The sequence below is a fragment of the Molothrus ater genome, chromosome 1, assembly GCF_012460135.2.
Source record: "Molothrus ater isolate BHLD 08-10-18 breed brown headed cowbird chromosome 1, BPBGC_Mater_1.1, whole genome shotgun sequence".
Lineage (NCBI taxonomy): Eukaryota > Metazoa > Chordata > Aves > Passeriformes > Icteridae > Molothrus > Molothrus ater.
Genome location: NC_050478.2, coordinates 16,991,317 through 17,018,727, shown reverse-complemented (window position 1 = coordinate 17,018,727; position 27,411 = coordinate 16,991,317). Strand labels below are relative to the sequence as shown.

Genomic DNA, 27,411 nt, shown 5'->3' with positions numbered 1-27,411 from the left:
TTGCAATCTGTTCCTAAACCCAGCTTTAATATAGCCCTAATTGTCATTCTCCAAAACTAGAGATTTCATTGTCTTCCTATAGTTCATACAATAAGCTTCCCTGAAAGGAAAATAAACTGATGAGAATAAGAACATCAGCTTGCTCTGTTTTAGAAATACAAGTTTATTCCACTGCTACTTCCAGAAAGAAAGCATATTTAGTAAGACCTTTTAAATAAATGAGTTATGGTTGAGTAAAGGCGCTGAAGAGACCTGGACAATGCACATTGCACAGGCCACCTGCAAAGAAGTCAGTTTGACCTACAAAAAGAACAGTAAAATCCCCAGCTTTAATGAGCTCAGTCAGACAGCTGACTTCAGTGAGAGCACCATTTTATGCTGTTATTTTGTAAAGAAAATTCAACACATGGAAATGTGAACATATTTAAACTGCAAATAAATATTCTACAGAGAAGAACAATTACGGGCTCAAGGCACATCAGGCATGAAAAAGCTCAAGCGAGTAGTTTGGGGTTTTATGACATAATGTATAATCAGGTATCTACACAATATGACAAATTGCATATTTCACCAACTCCTGATGAAAGCACTAGCAACTCAAGCATTTGACTTGAAACTATTGCTTACATATGGTCTGATCCCACCAAGATACTGTTCAAGAAACTCAAGAAGTTTACCTACAGAATTAAATAGTTTACTTCCCTCTCTTGTCCAGGAGAGCCCAAGCACTAAGCAGGCCTGGCCTCACAGGACACACGGAGAGCAGAGTGTGGGCGCCACTGTGCACACTCATTTATTCCATGGGGATCTCCCCCAAAGTATGAGGCTGTACTGGCATTGGGAACTGTAACCCCCAATTCCATTGACTAGAAACTGTTGGAATAGCCCCAGCTGTGACCACACCAACTCAGTTACAGACCAAAACTGGTCAGTTTGGTGAGCATTTGCCTCTTCCCAGTTCTTCAGCACAGACACCTAGTTAAGTTAACCAACAACTGAGAAGCATATAAAAAAACTGAAAGAAACTTTGAACTACTATTCTTATCAGGGACTGGGGGAGTCAATCCTGTCTCTTAAGGCAGAAGACTGATGCAATCTTCTATTGTGCCCAGTTGGCTATCAATTGTGTGAAATTCAAGTTCCTAGTTAGCTCTGAACAAAGGTCATATGAAGGCACTGTTCTAGAAGCCTTATATTGGTTGTCTTTCACTTTCATAATAAAAAGGGGAGTTGCCTTTCTTACAATTCCCTCTTCAAGAGACCATCTTAAGGTATTTTTAACAGCCTCTTGGACAGTAACCAGAATCAAGTCTGCTAAAGCACTGTCTATTTATCAATTTATCAGTGAATCCATAGAAGAAACCCAGTGCTAGCAACAAGCAACAGTTACTAGAGGAAAAGAAAAAGGGAGATGCTTTTTCCAATTCCCCAAATTCCTTTTAGAATACAAGGATTTCAAGATCTTTTTATTTCACATGAACAATCCTTCAATCCAATTTTCACTTAGGCTAATAGTTGCCTGAACACCACTACATAAATTCATTTGAGAACCCTCAGATTATCCTGCCATGTCTTTTGAACCCGCACCATGAAATTGAGGTTTCCTATCACTCTGAAGCATTTGGACATCCGAGTTTCACCTTGTGTGTTTGTTTTGTATGGGGTGCTGGCAATGTAGGAGGCAACTGAAATAGATTTAAGAGTTGTATTTCCAGAGCTGGAAACCCAGCAATGTTTTTGGTAGGTTTATAGAAGTTTCTCACACATTCTCGTCAACATACAGACAAGTGACACAAGTGACAATAGTAGGCCAGGCTCTCCAGAAAGCTTCATCTCCTGAAGTCCTGGTAAATCCAGGCCTCTTAAGGTAAAAGGCTAGAGGAGCCAGATAAGCCCCAGATATCTCATGTAATCTGATACACCACCTTCCTTTTCCTGCACAGAGGGCTCACATTCAAGAGCTTTCACAGATTGAGATGATGAACTAAGGCCATCAACACAGATATATACAGCAACTTTCATGGTCCATATAAAACGTCTGTCACCAGCAGAGGGGGAAAGGCACTAGAGAGATCAAAGAAAAAATAATGAGAGAAATACTAAGTCCCACTTCCAGAAGTAACTCATACATAAAGGTACACTTTCAAAATACTTTCCTATACATAAAATATAAATATATATATAAAACTTAAATCACAATGCTAATAATGCATTTTACTAATATTATCCAATGGACAGAAGGATTTAAAAAGTGTTGACTGTGGGCCTTATTTTGACTGTCTATCACTATTTCTTCAACTATGTCTGAACACAGATTATATATCAGTTTAATCCTGTGGAGCTAGCCCCTGATTTAGAATTTACAACTTTTTTATATACACTAGCAATTCTTTCTCAGATTCTCTTAGCAACTCACGTTGGCATAAAGCAAACCAGATTTCAGCAACACTTGAAGATATTTTATACCTGCACATAGATTTTTCTTTTTGGGATATCAGGACAGCTGTAGGGGGGGAGTGGTCAGGTAGTGAAGTGTACCACAGACATCTCATTTACTCAGGACTGTATGTTTTTAGAATTCAGAAGCACAGAATGTAAAACAATAATGCACACAGTTGCATAGTAAATTTAAGCTGTATTCATTTCAAGGCATACTTAGCAAAAACCTGATTCCTGACATGTTCCTAAGAACATGTGCTTACAAGTGTTTAAAAAAGAAAAAAAGCGTGATTAAAATCAAGAAACTGAAAACAGAAGCTAGAGAAACAGGCTTAAAGATAACTAGCCATAGACAAATAGCCCCACCATTAGCCTTTCTTCCAAAAGGAAGACTAGGATTCACTGAGAATTGGAACCCAACTGGACCCCAATTTCCACAACACAACCTGTGGAGTGGCATATACACCTATACAACAGCACAGAAAAGGAAAAAGAGAGACTTGTTCAGTTGAAGGATTATTTCTATAGATGCTTTTCAGAGTATCCTATTGGCAAATCTAGTCATGCATTCTGCTGGAGAAGCTGACCAGAAAAGGGACACAGGGCAAGGACAGACCAGAGGGGCTGGGAGCGGGTACACAGCATTCTAGGACAGGAATCAGAGCAAAGAAACCATCCCACTTGTCCAAGAGCCAGACTTGAGTTCATGCCTGGTTTTTCTTTCCTGTTGCCAAGTGCAAATGGGAGGACTGCTATGGAGGATACATACTCATCCCTCAGACAGCACTGAAGGAAAGAAGCTTCTCACATTATTCTCTTAATGGTTATTTCAGGCATGTTCATGTTACATTCTGTACATTCTCTTAATGTTATTTCAGGCTGATCAGATAAAATGGGGCACCTGATGGAAGCCAATAGGTCTCACCTGTGAAGTGCCACCTCACAGAATTAGGGTCTATGAATGAGAAACATCTTTGGAGAGACACAAGGAAGTCTCATCACACCCTCACCCCCTGCTCCCTACTTTCCCCAACTGAGAGGAAGATGATGTCAACACAGAGCATAAGGAGGGGAGGTCCACAGAGCGTGTCTGGGAACAGGGAGAGGAATGTGGGAAGTAAGACTGGCAGATGGCAACTGAAGGCAAATGGAGTTTGAGTCCTGCAGAGGAAGAGATTTTTAACAGCTCTAGAGAGGCCCCTCTTATGGAAAGAAAGAAAACAGTTAAGACAACAGCCCTCCCTCCTCTCCGCTGCATTGGTGAAATGCCAGAAGCACTTTGCTAAAGTTCACATAAACATGGGGGAAATGGAACTTCAAACATCTGGAGTATGGAGGTCAGACAGCACTGCAGAAGCAGCTGGCCCCGCACGCAGGAGGCGGCCGTCTGCCAGCATGTCAGCCAGGGAAGAGGTGGGATGGGGCTGTGCCTAAAAGCAAGAGCCTGGAAAACAGCAGATTGAAGTTCTATTCCTGGCTCTGCCAGACTTCCTGTGCTATGCCAAGCGAGGAGCTTTGCTGCTTGGGCTTGGAGCTGTGCACCTGCACCAGGAATAGACAGAGTACAGGTGGGCACAGGGACAGGCAGCACTGCCACAGCTGCCTGCTCTGGGCACAGTGACACACATGACAGACAGCCCAGATTGCTCTGTTAAACACTTTCCACTGATGTTTTTAATTGCTAATGAAAACACACAAGTGAGCTACAGATAAGACTTCCTGAGCTTTGGCAAATCCTACTATCAATTTTAACCATTTGAGCAAACTAAATATACATACACTGCAGTAAGAAGTGTGTTATGAACATTATTTATTAAAAAATAAAAACCCACGCTAGCTCTCCAATGACCTGTGATACATGTTTATATGGAGTACAACAAAGTTTTTGTGTTCTAGATAACCTTCTTTCAAATGCAACTGCTATTTCAATACCTTCTTCAAGAGCTTGAGTATAATAAACAGAAAAAATGCATCACTAATGTAAATCTCTGTGGGAAGACAGAGAAGAGGAGACAAGGCATTTATCTCCACTTGCCTCCTGAAGGCTGTGGCTTTTCAGCACCCAATGTCAGGAGTGGGGGAAGAGAAAGAAACAGCTTCCATGGTGTTATTCCCTGTTCTGACACAAAATCCCTGATCACTCTAGAATATGGTTTCCAGTATTTGCAGCAGATTGAGCTGTGGCTGAACACCACATCCCACCACTTCAGAAGCACAGCATAACAGGAAGTACAGACCCAGCTCTGCATCAGATCAAAACTACAGCACATAGCAAATTAACAACTGGTAACCATTCACTTGAGTTTCACACTGCTACAAACATATTTCTGAATGTCAGTTCTTTTACTCAGCCGTTCCTCTGGCCCACCACTTCCCCTTCACCAAGACAGGGTTCCAATAAGAGAACTCTCAAGGTACACCCCCTCTCCTCCAGTGCTCTACACAGTGAACTGAAAGAGACATTTCAATGCTTAACTAACACCAGTTGCTGATTAAAATCAGTCTTTAAATTGGAAGACACTTCAAAAGAGAAGTGTTTCAACAGTACAATCTGATGGATTTTTGACAGAACAACATTTGGTTTGTGTAGTCATGTTGCATTTGTATTCAGCCCTAAAAAGCAGATAAATGCTTTTGATTATGCAAAGTCAAAATTCCAGCTGTATGTGTAAGTGTATTTCAGTCTGTGAAATTAGATATCAGTAACTTCAATTTTTTTTTTCTGGGTATTCCTGAAGATGTGCATGACTAAGTCAATTCAAAAGAAAAAAAGAAGAAAAAGAAATATGCTTATGCAAGCTTCCACATAAGAGTTCCAGCATCTTAAAGTAGCTGATTGAGTCCCTCTTTTCCTTACTGGAAGCAATGCACTTGTCTAAAATTAAACAAAACATACAAACCTAAATATATTTTTGACTGTAGGAAAGCACAACAGAAAGGAAAAATTAAATGGCTTCTTCAGTAGTTTGGACTCACTAAAGAACCACCATGGGAGTAGAACAAAACTGTATGTCAAACGAAAAGCATTTTGTGTGCCAAAAAAAGCAACTTCATAGGAGATGAACATGTGCAATTGCAAAGAGCACTGCAGGTGGCTGAAAAGGAAACCATCTAAAAAAAGCCTATGAAAAATAAACTCAACAGAACAAGTCTGAATTTTCTGAAAGTTTGTCTGAGGTAAGAGGCTGATAAAGCTGTAACAATGATGAGTCAGAACGCTCATGCCTGAACAACAAATTAAAAAAAAGCCCAAAGCCCAATACTTCACATTTAGTTGTAAGCTGGCAAGTCAAATTGAGAAGAGCATGGAACAAAACCCACGCCAAGAGAAAGTGAGTTAATATTGCCTTAGCCTTAATGCATCATCTCTTCAGTGTTTTATTTAATCAGCTCTAAGAGCAAAAATAAAATGTTTTCCAATAATAAAGGTTATGTTATGTGGATGGGATAGTGGACTTATTGTGTATTTCAAAATAATTATTATGCTAACGAGTAAAAATCTCACACATAAAAGCTATTCTCATTTATCACATGTATTTACTTGAACGTGGTCTGGATTAATTTTCAGACACATTTTTCTTAAAACAAGAAAATCCCAACCACCAAATGACCTAAAACCAACCAAAAAAATACACATACACACACAAATACATAAACACATACACAAAAACACCTCTCCCAAGCATCCCCCTTCTCCACATGAATTCAGGGCCTATGAGATGTCTAAGGCTGACAATTCTCAGACTGTTACCCGCACACATAAAACAAGGACAACACGTTGGAATGACGATATATATCCTTTAGCTACCTGCAGACACAGTCTGATTACAAATCACCCAAGGCACAATGTTCCTTCTATCCCTCTTTGATCATATGTCATCTGATGGCAGTGATACAAGCTAGTGGAACACGTACTGGTTCTCAGCTGGGTCAGCACTGCACCAGGACTAACTCAGTAGTATTAATTCACCAGCCATTCATGTGGCTAAAGGCCACTCTATCTACACCACAAACCCTCTTGCATTAGTGCCACAAAAACAGCTTACCCTATATGAAATGTCTGTTTCTCATTTCCTAAATGTTCAAGGGTTGAATGTTCCACTTTGTCCAGAAGAGAACTACTAAAGTTCTGGACTTTTAAAATATTTTTTTAATAAGAAAGTAGGCAAGATACTACAGCAAACGACTTTGTTGCAGCACTACGAGGTGCTACTCCAGTGGAGTGATGACCAACAACAAGGATTTGTTTCCTCTTGTCCCCCTGCCCATCAGTAAAATAGGGTGGCAGGAACAATCCTCAGCCACTATAGATTCCAATCTAAAGTTTTCAGTACACATATTTTACTTTACAGTTCACTTACTACTCATATTACTGTCTTCTGCATATTCTTGTACAAAGAGCTCTTCCATGTCCCTTGAATACCAAAACAATCTAGGTCTGACAAGTTTCTTCCTTTCATTTTCAAAGACAAACATAGAACAAAATGGATCAACTTCCTTACTCTGCCTGTCCTTTCTCAAACCCCCTTCAGCAAGAAGGTACATCAACACAGGACAAGATTAGAAGCATTATGAACTTCCATCAGCTCAAACTTAAGATATTCAAGCAAAAAAGGAGAGTTGACAAAACTTCCCTCACATGTTTCCTAAGACTGCGCTACTATTTTGGACTGAGTCATACAGACTTCTTGCAATTTGGGATATATTAAGTAAAAGCAAAAGACAGACAAGCAAATCACAAGCATGTATGACATTTACCAGTTTAACAGAGTGGGAAGGAAGGGCCAAGGCAGAGATGGAATTGCTAAAGCTGCTCTAATTCTCCATTGCCATTTTTATTCCCACACACAGCTTAAGCAGGAAGTTGCACATTGTTTCTGTAAATGCATTTCCCTTAGCCTCCCAACCCGTGGCCACAACTGATATGAAACACTGCAGTTCCGTCTCTTGGTAACATCCAGATGGCCTCAGCAGTCCCAGCAGCACTTACCCCATACTGAGCCACAGCCTTATCCACCCTAAACTTTTTCTAAGGCAGGCCCTACTGGCAGAGGGAGCCTGGCCCAAGAAGAAGCTGTGCTATTGTTCAGCCCCTCCATCTGGATCACACCTCAGGCACATGCACACACCCAAAATTGAGATCTTGACTTTGTCCTGTGCAAGAGCACCTGAACACAAACACTGCAGCCTGATGGCAGGTTAAGAGACAGGGCAAGTCTTGAAGAGAAGTCTTGTGTGTAGACATAGAGACACAGGCACACCACTACGTCCCTGCTGCTTAATGTATCATCCTACTATTGCTACAGTCAATTCATTAGACTGGTAATGTGCTCAGAAATCAGCAATTTCCACTGTGCAGTTATTAGCATATTGATTAAATATGATTGCAAACACTTGGGGAGAAGCAGAGCATTAGCCACTGGAGAAGACAGAGAATGAAGCCACTCAAAGAAGCAGCTGGAAGTCTGCAGTTTTCAAGACCTTGTCTCCAGGATAATTAAGCCCACAATTCAGGGAACAGGGGGCAGAGAACAAAACACTGTTTGTCACAAGATAATGACAGGAAAAAGAAGACTGGTCATCTCCTGCTGTCACTTTAGGCAGAAGTTATACATATGCTACACAAATATTGACCATTGAAATGTTTACAGCTAACTGGTGAGGATGCTACAAACTCCATGGTGAGTTATAAGCCTCTGAATGGCACCACAGAGTTTCAAAAGGCAGCTCTTCCACACCACAGTAACAACCACCACAGACATGTGCACGACTGGACACTGACCTGTGCAGTGCTGGACAGCTAAACACACACTCAAGAGTCACTGAACACCTGCAGGAAACCGGAGTGCACAGCAGAGTGGTGGGGATTGATAGACAGCTACCTCAGTCAGGGAGGGAGGTGCTGCTGACTTCCCCAAGAGATGAAGGGTACATCACAACACTATTTCATGGGCTACTAAAGACAGCTGTGCAAACTTCTGTGGCCTGCCTCCCCCCATTGCTTTGGTAGAGTCCGGGGAGGTCAATGTACTTTTTGGATTTAAACTGTGTATATCCACTCAGCAATGCAGAGTGTGTTTATTCCCAGAAGTATACAGCTAATATAAACTACAACTACACATTTGTTTTAAGAGCTACCACGACTAAGGAATCTCATCAAATGGGAAGGAGGGGAAGAGCACACAGGAAAATTATCCAAGTTAAGATCTGCAGACTGCTCACAATCTGTTTTCCCAGGATGTTTGCTTAAGTCACATAATTGTTTGCAGAACCTCTGCTTTCTAAAAATGCATTTGAAAAAATTAATTCCACATTTTCTTAAATCAGTTGCTACTGATTAGATGATGCTTTTCAATATTCTCAAAGTAGGTGACCAGTCATTATCCAATAATGACCAGTTAGCCGTGTTCTCTGAAACATATTCTAGGCAAACATTTCACATGAAAATGAGTCTTTTTAAAGTTTTCCAAATATTTTTTTTAAAATGTCAGACATACTTAGTCCAAATAGTCAAGCCAGCTCTAGTAGAGAGCACCTCTGAAGAAATTTTTGCATTGACTGAAGAACTGACTACACTATTAATGCAGCTCAAGGAAACAGAGTCTTAAAGTTACTGGGCTGAAAATAAGATGTCAGTAACTTGGAGTTGTGGTCCCCTCACCCTCCTTTTGCTCCCACAAATGGAAGTCAGGTATGAAGCAAGCTAACTGGGAGTGAAGCTTGATATTCTTGCTGCCAGCCCAGAGGCACACTGCACTGCAGGAGGAATTTGCTGCTTAAAGCAGCAAAATCCTCAGTGATTGAACTTGAGTTTTGCTCAGTGAAGGCTTATGGAAACCATCCCCCGCTTCCTGAGCTTTTTGTTATTTATTCATGTGCCACAGCCTGAGCTCAGAAAAGAGAAAAAATTGTTATTTTAACCAAAGCACCATGAACACCCCCAGAAATTCTCTCCTCCAGTTTTAGCATTCAGATTCCTGAGTACCATCAAACACAACCACTACATCATGAGTGCTTTGAAACTGTAATAGATGCAACACTTCTGAGGCCAGCTGTCATGCTACCAGCAAAATAAGGCACTAGCAGACATACCTACAGGTCTGAATACCATCCATAAACAAAAGCAGATATGCTTATTACACATCAATTTAGGATGAGGCTAAACCAGGGATATGGAAGTAGTGCAATGGCTATCCTCAGTGTGAAGAGTGGAACAAAAAGAGTAAAGGATGATCTGGCTCCTAACAGCTTATAAGTGATATCACCCTATGGGTGCTGGCTCTTAACTTGAGATTCAAAATGCATGAGGAAACTAAATCAGAATACAGCGACACAGGTAAGAGATTAGATAGCTGAGAAAGGCTAATTTGTTTCAGGCCTTTTGACTAAAGGACTTCTCTCTTTACCTTAATGACTCATAATTACATGAAGTTAGAACAGTTCTGTTATGATTTGGATGTTCCTCCATTTCACAAATGGAGATTGTCTTCAATTACTTCAGCATCTCGCTCATCACCACAGCAGGCAAAAAGTGCCATGAGATGGAGAACTGAAATAATATAATATTTCTACCATTCTTCAACCCTCAGAAGCCATGATCTGCTAGACACATGCACAGGTCAACTGCATCGTTTCAAGTTACGTTTCTTTCTTGTTTTTAATCCAAGTTTTAACTAAAAGAAATTCAATAACTATTTAGAGAAATACACAAATTGCTAGTCCACAACAGCAGGCATTTATTAGCTTATCATACACTACCTATGAGCTATTAAAGAGCAAAAAAAACATGTACCCTGTTCAAAAACTTCAGTTAGCATCTTTTTCAGCCTAGCTTAGGTGACAAGCCTTTTTCACAGTACAACTCATCTTTTCTAGTCTTGTACTACATCTGGCCATTCCTGCATCTTGCTCAATACTTGACTTAACAACACACGGAAGAAAATCCTATAAACGGACAAAGAAGGATCAGCTTCCCAAAGACGACGTTTATCTTCTTTCCAGTCTGATAAAGGTTGATTTGTGGTTTGAAGGCTTATCTTGCAACCTTATAAAGCCCAGTTTTGAACACAGTTCAAAAATAATAACTTAAAATGAAAAAAATAATCCTCTAAGACATTGAGTTCAACCTGCAAGCAGAAATTCCTACATTCAAATCAAGCCCTTCAGTCATTATTCAATTTCCTTGTTTTTATATTTTCAAATGAGGGCCCAACTGACTCTTCCTGAAGCAATTACATGTTTTATTATTTCTATCATGACCCCTCTCAACTCTAAGGTCCCCATCCTACTTGTTCTTAGTTTATATATAGAAGCCTAATAGCTTTTAATCATACCCTTGCTGCTCCTGGTCTTGCCACACAGAGGAATTTGAGATAGCATGACAAGATCAGGTTGATTATTATTTCTCTATTGCAAGCAAGGACAGAGAAGCCAGTTAAAGAAATAGCAAGCCAAGCTTCAGTACTGGGGTGAGACCATGCTGAATTGTACCATTGGATCCACTGTAAATAATCATCCTGGGACACTGTGTGAGGGGAAGAAGCAAATGCTTTTAGGCATGAACAGGTGAAGCTGCATTAAACATTAGCACTCATACAAGGATACATTCATTAAGTCACAACTACTCAGCAGATTCTCAAAGAGGAAGCAAACAACATACAAACCCATCACAATCAATATGTGATTCTGTGGTCACATATTACTTACATTTTTATGCCCATAAAATAGAATTAGGTACAATATTAGCCAAAATTATAAAATAATCCAACTATTTGTTGGAACCGGAATTTAATATTAGAGAGGGAAATGACAGCTTTAGTAATCTACATTTTGGAATTGAGAAAGAGGCACACATACTTTCATGCTGGTTACTTCTACATGCATAGTAAACACTCCAAACAGGAATGACTGAAAGAGCAAATGATGGCCTTAGCTAACTGTCAATCAAAGTGTGCTCATTCAAAACCCATTCTGTGTTTTGTTAAAAAAATAAAAACCCTATATAGAGTACAGCTTTTAAACAAACAAACTTACAGTTTTATTTCTATTATGGCCACAATGCCCCCTCTGTGATGGCACTTGCAGCAGGGTCAGGGGAGAATTAACAATATTCTCCAGCAAAATAAGCTGTCCCAGATAAACAACGTTCAGGGTAACCTATTTAGGTCTTTAGCCACAAATTATATCACCCAACACCATTTTGCATTTTTGTGCAGTAAAGGGAAACTTCCCTTTGTGGTTTGTGACTGCCCCAGTGATGCAGAGATGATGCTGGGGAAGGGAAGGAATTCCCACTGGGGCTCCAGAGCCACACAAGTGTTTAGTAAGACTAACATAGTTGGACAGATTTTAACACTTCATACACACTCTTTCAAAGTTACAAAAACCAACAGAAGTTGTCCCAGCTTTAGAAGAGTAGCTACCAAGTAATTCACAGACCTCCCAAGAACTAATGAAGTGTTCTCTGTGAGTATATGACCTGTAAGGGGGCTTTTACAAGACAGGCATAACATGTATCAATGGGCCCCAAAAGGCTACTAATAAAGAGAAGAAAGTCAAACCAGCAGCACCATAAAAAGTGGCAGTGTTATTACTGGCTGATAAACACTCATGTGAATCATTACTTGGTGTTTCACCTGCAGATCAAAGTTAACTAAGCACTTATTACCAGCCAGAAGAAAATACTAAGCAATTCCTATCTGAATGGCACAAGAAGTCCAGCCATAAGCACCCAGCAAGATTTTTTTTTTGAGTGGCAGCTTCAGTGATGCTGTACAATGAATGCTGTTGCTCATCTTCTCCACAGTAAGCTTCTTGTACTCGTTTTTCCCCTCAATTCCCCCAAAAAGAGTCAGCTAAAGCACAGCACTACCCAGCTGCCAGAAAAAGCAAAATTCCAAATAGCTGCACTGGATGGCACAGGTACAACAACTGAGTAAATGCTTTGGTAGCTAGCTACCTGCTGTTTTATTAGGCACAATGTTCTTATCTCACACACTGCATTTATGCAATTAAAACATTGACACAGATAAAACTTTAATTTTATCTAAACCAGGAACTATTCATATGTGAAGACTGATGGGTTACTAAGACTTGAAACAGAAGAAAAATCACTTTCAGGCAGCAAGCTAACCAGATGCATCTGAAGAAAAAAACCCAAGATTCCTTGGAAAGTCCAATATGTGACTTCCTATCAGGTCAGTGACGCATTTCGTCTGTGTGGTGTATCTCCCAGATATGAGAGGCTTTCATTAAAAAGACTGCACAAACACTGATGTCTCCTTTGTTACACAAAAACGTCCAAAAGGCCTTTCAGAGTCATGTTCACAGTCCTGGATTTTTGGCTTTGATTTCAGAAAACAAGAGGCTGCATCAGGCCTCTTAATTTAGTATTTAATGAGGTATCTAGAGCTTACAGCAAAATAACCACTGAGCAGAAAGAAGGTTTTAATGGTCTAAAACACATTGAAAACTACGCATTCAGATTGCCCTTCTAGCAGACAGTGGAATGGAAATAAGCATATGAAGGAATTCATGACAGTCAATGGCTATTAAAGTAAGCAACTTTGCTCATTCCCCAAAAATATGTTCAAAACCCTGCATTCCAAGGGGAAAAAAAAAGTGCAGAACAAAAGTTTCTGGTTCAGTTTCTTCATCAAAGCAACTGCTCTTCTCCCTCACAGAAAGGCTGACATTGTGGTTGCTCTCTCATAGGTGTCCATAACTGAGTATCATGGGAGGGCTGCTTTGATTTGTTTGTTGCTACTGTGCTGGGGTTTTCTTTTTGACTGCATCAGCTGAACTGCACTGGGATTACAGACATCCTACATGCATTCATTTGTGGACATGAAGGGAATTTCTCAGCTGAATGGCTGACAAGGCAACTCTTAAACATTACACTATTTTCTGAGCAACTTATATATATCATGTAGAAGCTGATATGCACAAAGTTGAAAACAATTTTCATAAGCAGACAGATAAACAGAGCAAGCACAGCACAACTTCTTGGAGCCTTGGCCTCTCTCAGGGAGAGAACAGGAAGAACAGGATGTGAAGCAAAGGCCACAGATAACTGTCAGCACTTTATTAGGAGACAGAATGTCACCCAAGGCAAGCTTAATCTAAATAAAAGGTGCAAGTTTCTTACCATATTTAGAGTATTTGTGGCTGCTGACAGACACAGGCAGTCCAAGAGAACCAGACAGAAGACATTAGCTTTCTAATATATACAACATTCGATGATGCACTAGTTCCTGCTGATACTTTTGGTCTCTCCACACACTTCTGAATGTGTGGAAAGTTTGAATGGAAGTGGAGCTTACAACATTTATAGATATGTGATGGCAGCTTCTCCCCTGACTTTGTAATTATCTTCCCCCCTCCATCACCAATCAGTTCCTATAACTTATCATATGCCTTTGAAGGATACAAAGTCAGCTTTTAGGATACATCCAGCTGCTGCAGTGTAATACCAAAAAGAGTCATGGCAGAGATCCAGTGCTGCATCACACTCCAAAATAAAAAGGCTTTTCCCAGCTCCATGTACTAATCTGCCAAGCTTCAGCTTATGGCTAGCTGTTTAACATTACACTGTCACTATCAGGCAAAAGACTAACTGCAGAGACAGAAACAAACTTAAGTACTACTGGGCTACCATAACATCACTGCTTTGCTTTTTCTTTATCAGACCAAACTAACACAACTCCTTCAACCTCTCCTTGCAGGCTGCATGCTCCATGCCCCCAACCATCTCTGCATCCCTGTCTGGTGGACTGTCTCTGGTTTCCCTAAATCACTCTTGAACAATGCAGAGGTGACAAAAAAAAAGAAAAACCAACAAGCCAGATCCAGCACTCCCGATGAAATCACATCACTGCCTTTGATCTGTCAGCCACAATCTTCCCAAGGCAGCCCCACCACACTGCTTCACTTATTCAGATAGCCTTGTGGTGTTGGCTCATGCTCAGCACAGCACCCACCAGCACACCAGCTCCTTTCCAACCCACTACTACTCACATAGTCACCTCCCAGTGCATACAAATGCACGTTGGGCCCTACCCAAGGGTGTAGGACCTTGCACCTTGCCCAGTTTGCCAAGGTTTTTGCTGGTTCAATAAGAGTCCTGCGTACTGAAGCTCTGCCATTCAGCGTATGAATCACCTTTCCTAACTTAGAGTTAGTCCCAGATTTGTTGAGGATATGCTTTATGTTCTGAATGGTCTCCAAAGAACATTCTGAACACTGTGAGCTCCAGCACTGACCCTGCTGTTAGTAGCAGTCAACCATTTGCTAGTTCTGGCTAATCTTCTCTCCAATTAACAGTCCTTCCATCTAGCCCATATGTTCTTTAGGCCAGAGAAAAAGGTCAGAGGTCTAAGCATTTACTTCTTTTTAATGAGGCAACTTCAGCATAGAAGTACCTGGACAGCTGTACTTTGCAAGCACAGTCACCATTAAGAGGATCTGGAATGGTCTTTTGCTCCCATCTGTAAGTGTACTAAAGTACTTCATGTAATTGCTTGTTTCTAGGCATGGCCATCCACATTCATCAGCAGATTTGTCACATTTTCTACCCTGTTTCTACTTCTTGGCCTTCAAAAATAAATAAACTGTGTTGTGATCATACACCGCAATCCCTAAATGCAGTATCACATTAATCCAAAGCACACACACTCTGAAAGCTCTTTCCTACAAAAACTCAATCATAAAGAGTCACCACTGTACCTGCACTGCCTTTTGCCTCTTCAAACACCAGAGATGGGCTGAGCATGTAACAGCTCTTGTGTTCCTCTTCCCTGTCAAACACCAACTTGCTACTGCTTTGGAGCTCACCCCTTATAGCCCCAGAAAAGTTCAGCAGGACTTCTCTGAAACCTAATCCACATCAGTCCTGACTGGTAGCTAACCCAATGGAAAGGCCTTAGGATTTGGCACTATCTATGTGTGATTCAACACAGGCTACAGCTGTGGAATTCAGAAAGTCTAAAAGACTTGTGTATCTGCACTTGTGTATCTGTGTATCTGCACTGTTGCCCTGACTTTACCTATACATCCATGGCACAGCAACATAAGGAATTGGGCATTCTGCTTGCATACAGCACTGGAATTACACATGCAATTAATTAGACATGGATGGTAACAGGCAAGATGCTTCTGAACTAATTCAGGCGAGTTTTTAAATTATTTTTTTAGTTCTAAAAGCTTATAACTTTAAATGGCAACAAGAAATGTGTGTGTATCTTTTTATGCTGAGAGTGATGTTTTCAGAACACTTTTTTTGCAATAGTCCCTATTTTGTATTAGAGGAGAGCTTCGGATGCAAAAGAAAATCTTCACACTGAATGTTTAAGGGGGGCAGTGTTTCCTGGTGAAAATTATAATTTCTTTAAAAGGAGACTATTGCTTTCTTCATGCTTGGATTTAAATACTGAGCTATTTAAAAACTGTTTATGTAGAGAGAAAAAAAAGGAATAGTTGCTACATCCAGTGCTGCAGCTCTGACATAAACATGAGCGCTGATCTGTTACATTTTTCAGTTTTGACACAGTAAACAAGGATGCCCCTGTCAACCTCTCTCCTCTGAGAAATCTGGCTGCCCCATCTTCATTCTCTCAAACTTTATGGAAATGAAGCAGCAAAAGATTTATCTTAAAGTACATGTTTTAAGTCAACTTTCATTTCCAAGAAGAGGAGAGGAAGAGCTGAGTACAACCAAGAAACAGTGCTGAGTACAGAGGGATGATCACTTCCCTAGTCCCGCTGGCCACACTACTTCTGACACAGGCCAGGATGGCACTGCTGGTCTTGGCCACCTGGGCACATGCTGCATCAGGTTCAGCTTCTGTTGACCAACACTCCCTGGTCCTTTTCTGCTGGGCAGCTTCCCAGATACTTCTCCAAGCCTGGAATGCTGCATGGAGTTGCAGTCCAACTGCAGCACTTGGCACTTTGTCTCGCTGAACCTCAGACCATCAGCCTCTTCCATTCCATCCAGCCTGTCCAGATCCCTGTTCAGAGCCTTCCTACCCTCCAGCAGACCAACACTTCCACCCTACTTGCTGTGTCTGCAAACTGACTGAGGATGCTCTCAATCCCCTCATCCAGATCATTGATAAAGCTATTAAACAGGACCAGCCCCAATACCAAGCCCTGAGGAACACCACTGGTGACCAGTGACCAGCTGGATGTAGCTCCCTTTACCAACACTCCCAGGCTTGGCCATCTCTAGAGTTTTCTACCCAGCAAAGAGCACACCTATCCAAGCCATGAGCAGCCAGTTTGTCCTGGAGATGCTGTGGGAAATGGTGTCAAAGTCTTTACTAATGTCCAGGTAGAAACATCCACAGCTTCTCTCTCATCTACTAAGTGGGTCTCCTTGTCATGGAAGGAGATCAGGCTGGTCAAGCAGGACTTGCCTTCACAAACCCATCCTGGCTGGGCCTGATCCCCTGGTTTCATGTGTCACATGTTAGCACACAAGATGATAAGTTCCATGACCTTCCCTGGCACCAAGGTCAGGATGACAGGCTGGTATTCCCTGGATCCTGCATTTGGCCTTTCTTGTAGGATGGTGTCTAGCATATTTGCTAAGTTAATGCCATCAGTGAAGTCATGATGCTCGTGTTGGTGCCAAGTATACACCTACTATCTTTTTCCTCCCAGATCTTGCCTAACAGGCTAACTAGGATCCCTTATACCAGACAGGTTTTCAAACTTCTCCAGAAGAGTGACCAAGTCTTTGCCATATCAGAGCAGCTTCGAAAGGTCAAGTCAGGTTGGCAATGCTCCAGGTCAACATGAAGGATTTAAACCAAAGAGCTGAGCTGTATGTGCACAGCCCCCTGTACTGGGTGTAGTAAACAATCACATGGCAGGTCACTCCAGACCCAGGCACTACAGCTTGAAAGAACTATAACTACAGAAACACAGATGCAGCTGGGCAGGTTTTTGCTCTGGCTGCTATGAGAAAGCCATTCCATTGCCTCCACCTCAGAAAAGTGCTCCCTCACCACACTGTGATTACTCATGTGAAGCCTCTGTGTTTGTGCTCAACCGGAAACCAAAGCCAAATTAATTTTTTCCTATAAAACCAAGCACAATTTCCATCTGTAAAATTAGGCTCCAGTAACAATATAACACACTAGTCCATCACCTAACTTTTCATGAGTGCTTTTTCCAGTGAAGAGGATACAAAGCTAGGAAAAATACCAAGTGGCTACTAATCAGGCTTAGCTATCCAGGGATTTAGCTTAGAGTCATTCTGGAGAACATGCACAGTGAACTGAAAAACAGTATGGAAACAGAAAGCGTCTGGACTCAGAAGAGTCACAGGACTTTCTTCCTTAGAAGAACTATCAAATTGTATCTTATTTCACAGACAGCTGCTCTTTTTTGCAAACCCCAGAATCGAGTAATTGACCTGGCAATGCCTCAGTTCTGTGCTTCTAGGCAATACTTCTTTCATGAAAAAGAATGCCATTTTGAGAATTTGTTCATCCTCAAGCTTTAGTAACAGGAAAATATTCACAATTGATACAGGCACAGGGAAGGAGCCTCTGGAGATCCCAAAGCATTTCACAACAGTCTATCACAGCAATTGTACAGCCGATTTAAGAAAGGCAGTTGAAGCATTTGAGCAGAAACACTTCAAAGCAAATAGCTGAGCTGGTATGTGTGCATTATCTGTATCCAGTTTAATTCTACAAAATTAGTCTGCAGAGGTTCATTTATAAGCAAGGATTAGTTTCAGGCAAGACCAACCAGGACAGAAACTACAAGCAAGTGACCTTGTTAAACACTTCTCAAAAGCTTTACAAAGCACTGATTGTTCACAGCCTTTAGCAAACAGTTCATGTATCAGGTGACTCAATAGCTTTCAGCATAGTGCCTTCAGTCCAAGCAGCAAATAGTACAGTGGGTTAACACCTTTTATGCTAGTATCAAACATTTAGGCTTTTTCCATGGTTAGCCATACTAGTGGCCAACGAGAATTTAACAATAATCACTTCACACACACTGCAGCTCTCAAACATTTAAGAAAAGATGTGCTTAGTATAAGAGGGCATCCAATGCTTGGGAAAATCTGTAGATTCAGTTCTTTTCTCAGCCATTTCTTAAAAGGTAGTCATAATCCCAGCATCTCTGAATACTTAACATAAAAAAAAAGCTTATCTACAGCAATTTAATTTCCTCCTACTTTCCTGTTTCAGTGGCAGGTACTTTTTAAATACTTCACACAGCTTTTAGCATTGTTTAGTTCTCAGCACATGTTAACCTCACATGCGTTTTTGATAGGTTTGTTACTAAGAGGGCCCTTCCATATGCACTGGAATCTTCTCCCTGCTGACATACTTTTGATAAAACCATTGTGCTGTCATTTCACAAGGATGTTTAGAAACCACAACTCTAAAAAAAACCAGTAAGAGTTAGCAGGGCTGGGAAGGGAGAGAGCAGGGACCATAAGAAGCATTTTCTTTCACTTATTTGGTCTAAGGTGTACCACCAACAGGATGCTGGTTGACTAAGGTTTTTAATTCACTGGCTACACTGAAAAACGTTTTAGGTTGCATCCTGTGCTATTTGTTTACAAAACATCTCAAAGAGACATAGGACAAAGCCCAGTGAAGATCTGACTGAATTTCAGTAAGAGCACAAGAGAGTGGATACTGGGCTTTTAACAACTCCCTCAAGCCCATTTCAGAACAGCAATGTAAGGGTGAAATAACTGAGTCCTGTCCCTGCCTGCACTGGCACTAAGATGGCACACACCTGGTTATGCAGCAAGCCACTTCCAGATTAAACACAGCAGACACTTTTGGCTGAGTTAGCATACAATCAGGCCAATGACCAGGTACAAGGCAGGCAGCAGCAACAATGCTTCCCCCCCACAGAAGCAAGCAGCCAGGGTGAAGCTTCAGCCAGGGAAACACAGGCTGCCACAGAGAGGGATAGACCTATTCTTTCCTGTCATCTATTTCCATGTGCTCGATGCAGAAACTCCAGTAATACTGCAGTCACAGTTCAAGTCAGGTCAGCTCACTCATTCAACTGCCTTGGCTGGGAAGGAGTTTGGCTTGAGCAGGTAGTGGCAGCATGTGAACCCCTCTCCCCTTCCACACAGCACATGAAATTATATCCTGCAAGGCTATGAAAACAAATGAACTCACTGCATGTGTTAAATAAAATACCACCTCCCATATGGCACTTCTAACTAGATTTCCTTCTCAGAAACAGAATCCTTCTCTCTACCCCTCCGTCAAGCACAGCTTCAGATCTTAAAATCTTAATAATTAATTCTTGCTTTAAATCAAATATAATTCCAGCATTCTTGATACAGGAACTATTTTATTTTGATCATGATCTTTATCACAAAGCATGTTTCATAAATATTAGAAAGAAAAAAGTCTTACCATTTTCTCTCACAATAAAGAAGTCAACAAAAACTATCCAACTCAATAATAAGAGACACAATAATGCCTCCTCCAACATTGTCAGTCCTCCATTAAAAAAGAAAAGAGATTACCTGGGAGATATGGTTGATGGAGGACTCCATCCTCCGTAGCTGGGACGCTTGGATGTCCAGCAGTTGTAATACATTGTTGGCCAGTGCATTGATCTGATAAGCAACACTGGCTAGAGACTGAGTTGTGTAGGCTTTGGTCTCTTCTAATGCTTTCCTTTTATCTGGAGCCTGTAAAGCAAAACAACAAGACATCTGGTTTAGGCCAGGAAGTGGATGGGGAAAAAAGGACAGGAACAAAAATTACAACCTGCATTTGGAAGAATCTGTAATCAAGAAGGTCTGGCTGAGCAGCCATAGTACTTGATCTGCATGAGATTTTTAAAATCTCAATCATACAGAGGTGAGAAAGTGTTTGAAAAATATTTAACAATAATAAATTTAGATGCCAAGAAACAATTCATTCAGTAGGAAAAACAACATTACCGTGATTTGCTGGAGTTGATTTTTTAAAGCCTGTTCAATCCCTCATTTCTCAAAAAGCCTCCAAATCCCCATGACCACTGAAATGCTCCTTTTGCCATTTCTTATGAGGTCATGCAGCCCAGGCTAATTAAGACAGAAAAATATTTTCCCACAGTTGGGTGTCCCCTATTCCACATGCCATCTACAAAGCCCACCCTCCAGCTATGCTGGCTACTACTGCCACAGACCAGAAGGAGGATGAGCAGAGCATCAGGATGGCATGCACAGAGGCCTCCTGCATACAGGAGTACTTGTGAAATTATCCCTCCTCACACAAAAGCTTAATAAACTTTCCTTGACAGCTGAGAAAGTTCATCACTGACTGAGAAGACACCTATTTTGAGGTATCAGAAGGGAATATATGCTTTCCCCTGAAGGGTAAAAAACAGGGAAAGGGTAACCTTCCCACTGAAATCCCATCTTGCTAAGGTAAAGTCCTCAATTTGTCCTGAGGGACGGCTCCCTAGTCAGAGGGCAGGTTACTGCCCAAGATGAGGAAATGTTCACATGACTTGAGTTGCATGGCCCAAGTAAGTTCCTCCTCTCTGACAGGATGGGAGATACCAACAGCACCTCTACCATGAAAACACACAGACAAAACCTCTTTTGAAGTACTCCCTGTATCACACCTTAGGAGATGGCAGTGGAGGCCATGTATTTCATCTGTTAGCCAATTTGCAAGCTGCAGCTATCCAGAATTTCCTTCCACTTGCAATAGAGATGCACCGCATAAGGAAGTTTGGCGTACACAATGACTCAGTGCTAATTTCTTCCCAATTTTATTTATTTGTGGAACAAACAGTAGACCTCAGCAACCAACAGAAAAAGTCCATATTAATAGCCCCTTCTAATTAGACTTCTATTTTTATTGTTGATTTCTTTGAATAACACTCTACACGCATTGTACGCAAGAGTTACAATGTTAAGCACAAAGCAAGGAAACAAAGACATTCCATTAGCATTCAACTGAGCCCTACGTTTTCCAGTTTCCAAACATTCATTCATTTTTAAGTCTTGTCTCTTACTTTTAAGAAGAAAACCAGAAGGCAAGCTGTTCATATACATTATAAAAGTTGCATCATTACCTAAATACTGCAACATGTTATGCTATGCTACATCTTGCTTATATATTATTTAAACACTGGTGAGTTCCCCCCAATGCAGGAATTGTGGTCATATTCATGACTAACATTCCTAGCAATGTTTGACACTTATTGGTGACACCTGACACTTGGTTAATGCCATCCTTCAAATGGAATTCACATACAGATGCCTTCTAAAATGTGAAGCAGCAAGAATGGTTCAATGTAATCTGCTGCCAAAAGACAAAACAGCTATTGCATGTACTAAGGACAGACCATGTAAAACTCCATTTTTTAGTATTTCCAAATGCAAACAAAGTTACTTTTCATCTAAAAAAAGAATTGACATTTCTAGCTGTCAGGAAAAATTAGTAAAAGTCACTTTGCTTCTTCAGAAAACATAACCTGCAAAACAACTACTAAAGGTTCAAGAAACAAATTTCTGAAAGTTGGCTTTCCAAAGTGGCATTTTAAACTTCAACTCACAACTAGCAGTGACTTTAAAAACATTGTCCTACTGAACTACAGCCTAAAGAAAACAACGGATAATTTTACTTGAACTTCTGCCACTGTGGAAAATGGTAAAAATGCAGGTAGCAGATCAATGGTGTCTGAAATAAAAGGTTAACTGAACTAGATACAACCAATAAAGCAGCAGTCAACATTAGTGCAACTTCATATAAACTCAAGTGGAGATCTGCAGCCTTTACACAAGCAGTTTTCTTATTATGAAGTTTCAATTAAATACTATTAGTCTAGACACCAAGAGGTGACAAAGCCACAGCACTCCATTACTGAGTGTTGTCAAAGAAGAAAACTTCGGTGTATTACAAGTTTCTTTTCATCTGTAATGAGTCGTTGATTAAATGTCTTGCTCTCATTTGCCTAAGCACCAAACGTTTTAGTTATTTGCTCAAATTACTACTTTGGCAGCAGGATTAAATGAACATAGTTGAGATGTGGAATGCATTTCATGTCCTGTAAGAACTAGATCAGGAACATTTTCAAGCCTTGCAGATAATTCAGGCAATTTCAGTTTGCCAATGAACAGTTTAGATTAGAACTAACTTGACATCCAGTCCTTTGCATTATTTTAATGCGAACTGCTGGCACCCACAAGATATAAGCTAAAAGCTTCACAGACAGCAAAGGCAGGAGGGTAGAGGGAGAAGCCAAGAACTGTGTGACAGAAACAGGATGGAGCAGAGAGTTCCAATGTTCTTCAACTGCTACTCTCACATCTCTTTTTAAGCAAAAACTGAAAGCAGACTAGAAGACAGCACACGTGTTTACATTCAATGTAATACATAAGCACGAGTTAACTACTCAATTTTGAGACAACACAATACAAAGATTGTCATCTGACTTCTTTCCTAATGGTTCAGAATTACTTTGCAATCTAGTATTAAAAGCTTCAAAGAAATTGTTTTTTCACCAGTTGTCTTTGATATAAACAAAAAATTGATCCCCTTTGGTAGTAAAGTGGATATTCTTTACAGAACATCATAACTTTTGAAGTTTCCCTCCTGTAAACTCCCACCTGTATCCCCAGTTCACCTCTAACAGCCATGTGACTATGACAAAATTGCTGTTTGAAACTGCCTTCACATAACTAGATTTAATACTAAAGACTTTTTAAAAGAAAACCTCTCATATCATTTCATGAGGTACATAAAGAGTTAAAACTGCATGGTACTCCACACTGCATACCATGTATTTTTGTCAAATTAAACTTCTTCCTTGAAGAGTTTACATAAATACTATTGTAAAGTCAAAACTGGTTCTGCAGCCAAGCAATTGACACAATAAAAACAGAGTAGAAGCTTAATTACTGAGTCTTCAGTTCAGTGACATGTCAAGGTCAAATGATGAGGAACCTCTCCATCACTCTACAGCTGATCTTTGCAAGTCTCATCTTCCCCCTCTCCAAACTGCCACCCACACAGGCACATCCCCACAACACTGTGTGTGCATTGTTCAAGCCATCTGCCCTCCCACCTCCCTCTCTCTCAGCTAATTCCCACCATGTGCCAGTTCATACAGCACACAGCATGTACAGGCTCCCTCTACAAATCTCATCAGCTCACACTGAAAAATCATCTTCAGAAGTCAAACTTTCCCCTGCAAACACACCAGTCCATCCCCTCAGTACCTGCTGTCCAACCTCTCTTCTCCCTCTTTCAACTTCAGTTCCATACCCTCTGCTTGAAACTCCCTGTAAGATAAATTCTCCACCAGAACAACTGGTTCCATTTGACAAAGGTCAGAAAGCAGCTTATCAGATCACACCAAAGCTGGCTGGCCTAGCAAAAGCAAATCAAAATGCCTCCTTAGTATGTGGCAAGGGTTGCTCCACATTTCTCATCTTCAAGCTGTTGGAGTATGTGCAAATTCAAGCACAGAAAAACTCATCCAGGATAAACTACTAACAGAGAACTGCCCTAAAATAGCCCAATAATCAGTAAGTGAAATAGAGCTCTAAAGTACTGAGTGCTCAATAGCTGTTCGGATGCTTGGAGTTCTGTTGCTAGGCTTGATCACTCTCAGCAATCAAGCTACAAGAACAACTTTATACTCAGTTCTATTTGCCTCTGCTGTCACTGCTTATGCACCTTTAAAATGCAACACTGCAATACATTTGCATTTGTTTCACAAGCAAACACAAGAAAATTGTTCAGTTTTATGCTTTGGTCTTTTTGAAAAAGAATTCTACCTGTCATTAGTTGATTAAAGATAAAATTAGGATTACTACAATCAGTTGCCACAGGAATTCAGCAGTCTCTATCATGCATCACAGAATGCATTCACAGAATGCAATTATGCAAAGTCATCAATACATTCATTAGTATTCTCTTTTGTTCATCTCATCATGTATCTATCTTTGGTATTTATAAAATGCTCTACACAAGCACTCCAGTCCAGGTTTCCAAGTCCTGTTTTCTTCACTAAGGTTTTGCCATTCTAGCTCAGAGATCCGTATCAACCACTCAGACAAAATTTTTATCTTATGGGCTTATGTTAACTTCAACCTACAGCAACTAATTTTTCAAGTCAATAGGAAATACTTTTACAGAATGGTGAAGAAGTACATTCTGGAAGTGGCTTGGAGACTCCTAGACATCAGTACTTTAGCCTGCCTGAGAAACACCTGGGGACACTTCAAAATGGAAGGAATGGATTTCTGAAAAGTGGTTTCCACACTCAGAAAACAGGAACACACCTCCCTAAAGCGATGGCTTGTAACATTATGTGGAGCTTCAGATATATGAGTCTGAAGCTGCAGCTTCACTGATCTGATAATGTTTTTAACAAATCAAAGCCAGTCTTGAGAGCTTATTTGTTACTTCTGACTGCTAATTGCAAAAAGTTTGGACATCTCTAAACTATTCACAATATATGTTTTTAGACCAAGTATTTCACATCTAAGCAGTAGTAATGTGTTTCTAAAAGGTTTAAATATGCCATATACACTAGACTGGACTTTTGGCTCAGGAGCTAAATGTAATTTATGTTGAATACCATGTCCCAAGATTACTGCAAATAACTGAGGAGATACATACTGAAATAAGTAGGTACCCCACAGATACAGGTTCTCCCTTATCTGTTTTCCATAGAGCTTGTCAGACTGCTTTGTAAACACACTGCACCACAGTAGACTTTTTGGCTGTTATGGATGGTTATTACATCAGAGTATCAGTTATACATTAAAGGAAAGAGAAACACTGACAAGTCACAGCAGCAAGTGCCACAAGTTTCTATACTCTGAAGAACCTTCAGGAGCCAAACACCTACCTGGAAGCCATCTAAGAAGATTACACAGACTGTGGTTATTAGTAGCAGGTACTCAGCAGGGAGCATTCAGGGTTTTTATCACCACAGATACAGCCTTAAGGGATATATGATACAGCATTCCAAAGTGGCATGGAAACTAAGGTTTCAAAATTTACAAAAGGGGTTGCTTTAAATTGCTTTACATTACATATGCCATGCAGGTTAGAAATAGCAGTATCAATCAGTATGTCAATTGTCTCCTGCAACAGGTTTACAGCACTTGTGCCATACAGCAATTCCACTGAAGAAATTCTCTCTGCAATGCATTAGGCTAGGCAATACTTCAAGGGGATGGATGATGTGCTGAGTACATGGCAATATCCACAGAGTTATATCTGGCCTGGAATTTACCTGCCTACAACTTGGACTGTTCTTCACTGATCAGCAGCCCAATTCCCCCACTAAAAAGTGAAGCAAGCCACCAGAAGGGTTAGCTCAGAAGTTCAAGCTCAACCCTTGTCCAATGTATTAGGACAAGAGACACCCTCCCATAGCACCAGATAAGGCTGTAGAGAGTCACCAGTACACTTCACCTTATGTCTCTGATCAACTTAAGCAGATCCATATTCTTGTTACTGAAACCCCTTGCTCTGCCATTCATATCATTATTATCATCAGTAAAAACAACTGTGGGAAATTTAAAAAGCAAGCTTTGTGGGGACAAAGAACAGGAAGGGACTTAATCCAAGTACAGCCTGTTAAAATGACAGGACCAACCCAGCCTCCATACGAAGCAGCACTAGAGCCAAAAGCCACACACATTCCAGACCACTGGCAAATCTCAAGTAAAATTCTGCATCACAGAGATCAGTACTAAAGTTCATGCAATACAAAAATGTTCAAGGGTTTTACTAAAGTGATTTTTAGCACAACTTGTCATGTTGTTGTAGTTTTCCACCATTCCTGAATTTGTGTCATTTATGCAAGTAAAAGCTCAAGATTTTAATTACCCCACAGCCTGCAAGATCTTAATAGCAACATATTGCAGTCACTGAACATGTCCACCTCCTGTCCAAGGCCTCTCCAGGGGGCTGGCAGTCAATCCTTCACTGACAGTGAAAACAAGAAATAGAATAGACTATTCAGCACACTTCTCTCTTCACATAGCGAGAAGTAGTTCAAACAGAAATATCAAAGCTCTCAATCACTTAAGTAACTAATTGTTCCAGGAGTATGGAGGAATCTGAAAGCCAGGTAAGGTACAGAAGGATGCCTAACCATTAAGAACAAGACACCTCTCACTATGGAAACCCCAAAACCAGCACAATTAAAATTCTTTCAAGTTCATTCAGTAAACAATAATTCTTTGCATCTACTAAGGCAGAAATCCTCAATAAACACAGCAAAGCTAGCATCTACCACTCAACTCCAGAGAATTTCCTTCCAGCATCTAAGACAGAAAAACCCAGTGGTATGAAATAATGCCTTGTCTGTTGAGTTTCTCCAGATAAGATGAAGTAACTCAGCTATACAAAACACAGAGAAACTGGAAGAACTTGAAATCTCTTCTCCCCAGGTAAAGACCTTGCACAATAAAGCTGGAATTCATTCAAGGCACCAGAACATGAGATGATCACCACCACCACTACACTGCAGTCCACAAACAAGATTTCAGTCTGTTTCTTTTTAGAAACACTATCTTGACAAAAAACATTGACTAGTCAGCTTCTCTATCTCAAGGGTCAAGACACACACCAAATTACTGTTTAACAAACACATACAGCAGTGTAACCAGCAGTGCCTGTAATTCCCAAACTCTGTTTCAGACAAGCCCTTCCCCCAAATCCTGTATGCAGGAGACAATCAGCTAGAAGCAAATCCTTCATTTCCATCAATAATATTCCCCTGACCAGTCCTGAATAGCCTTGATAGCAAATTAGCATTTCTATGGGCTGAGACAAAATTTAGTCGATCTCACTGTGTCCCTGATTTTCTTTTACTCGAAAGTTGTTTTCCATTCTGTTGATTAACTATAAATAGAAGAGTCTCAATTTTTTAAATTATCCTCTTTTTTGAGGAAGGTAGAGGGAGAAAAGCTTCTTTATTAAGGGGAGAAGTTAATTCTAATAGAAAGTT

At 40.6% G+C, this 27,411-nt stretch overlaps 1 protein-coding gene across 5 annotated transcripts in view; it reads right to left on the bottom strand.

The window, feature by feature from the left end:
• ABI1 (abl interactor 1) overlaps positions 1-27,411 on the bottom strand; it is a 77,282-nt gene that overhangs the window by 34,188 nt on the left and 15,683 nt on the right. For all 5 annotated transcript variants that reach the window (XM_036405479.2, XM_036405483.2, XM_036405478.2 and 2 more), the window contains exon 2: positions 19,961-20,128. In XM_036405479.2, coding sequence (XP_036261372.1) covers positions 19,961-20,128 — 168 coding nt within the window. The remainder of the gene's footprint in view (positions 1-19,960; positions 20,129-27,411) is intronic.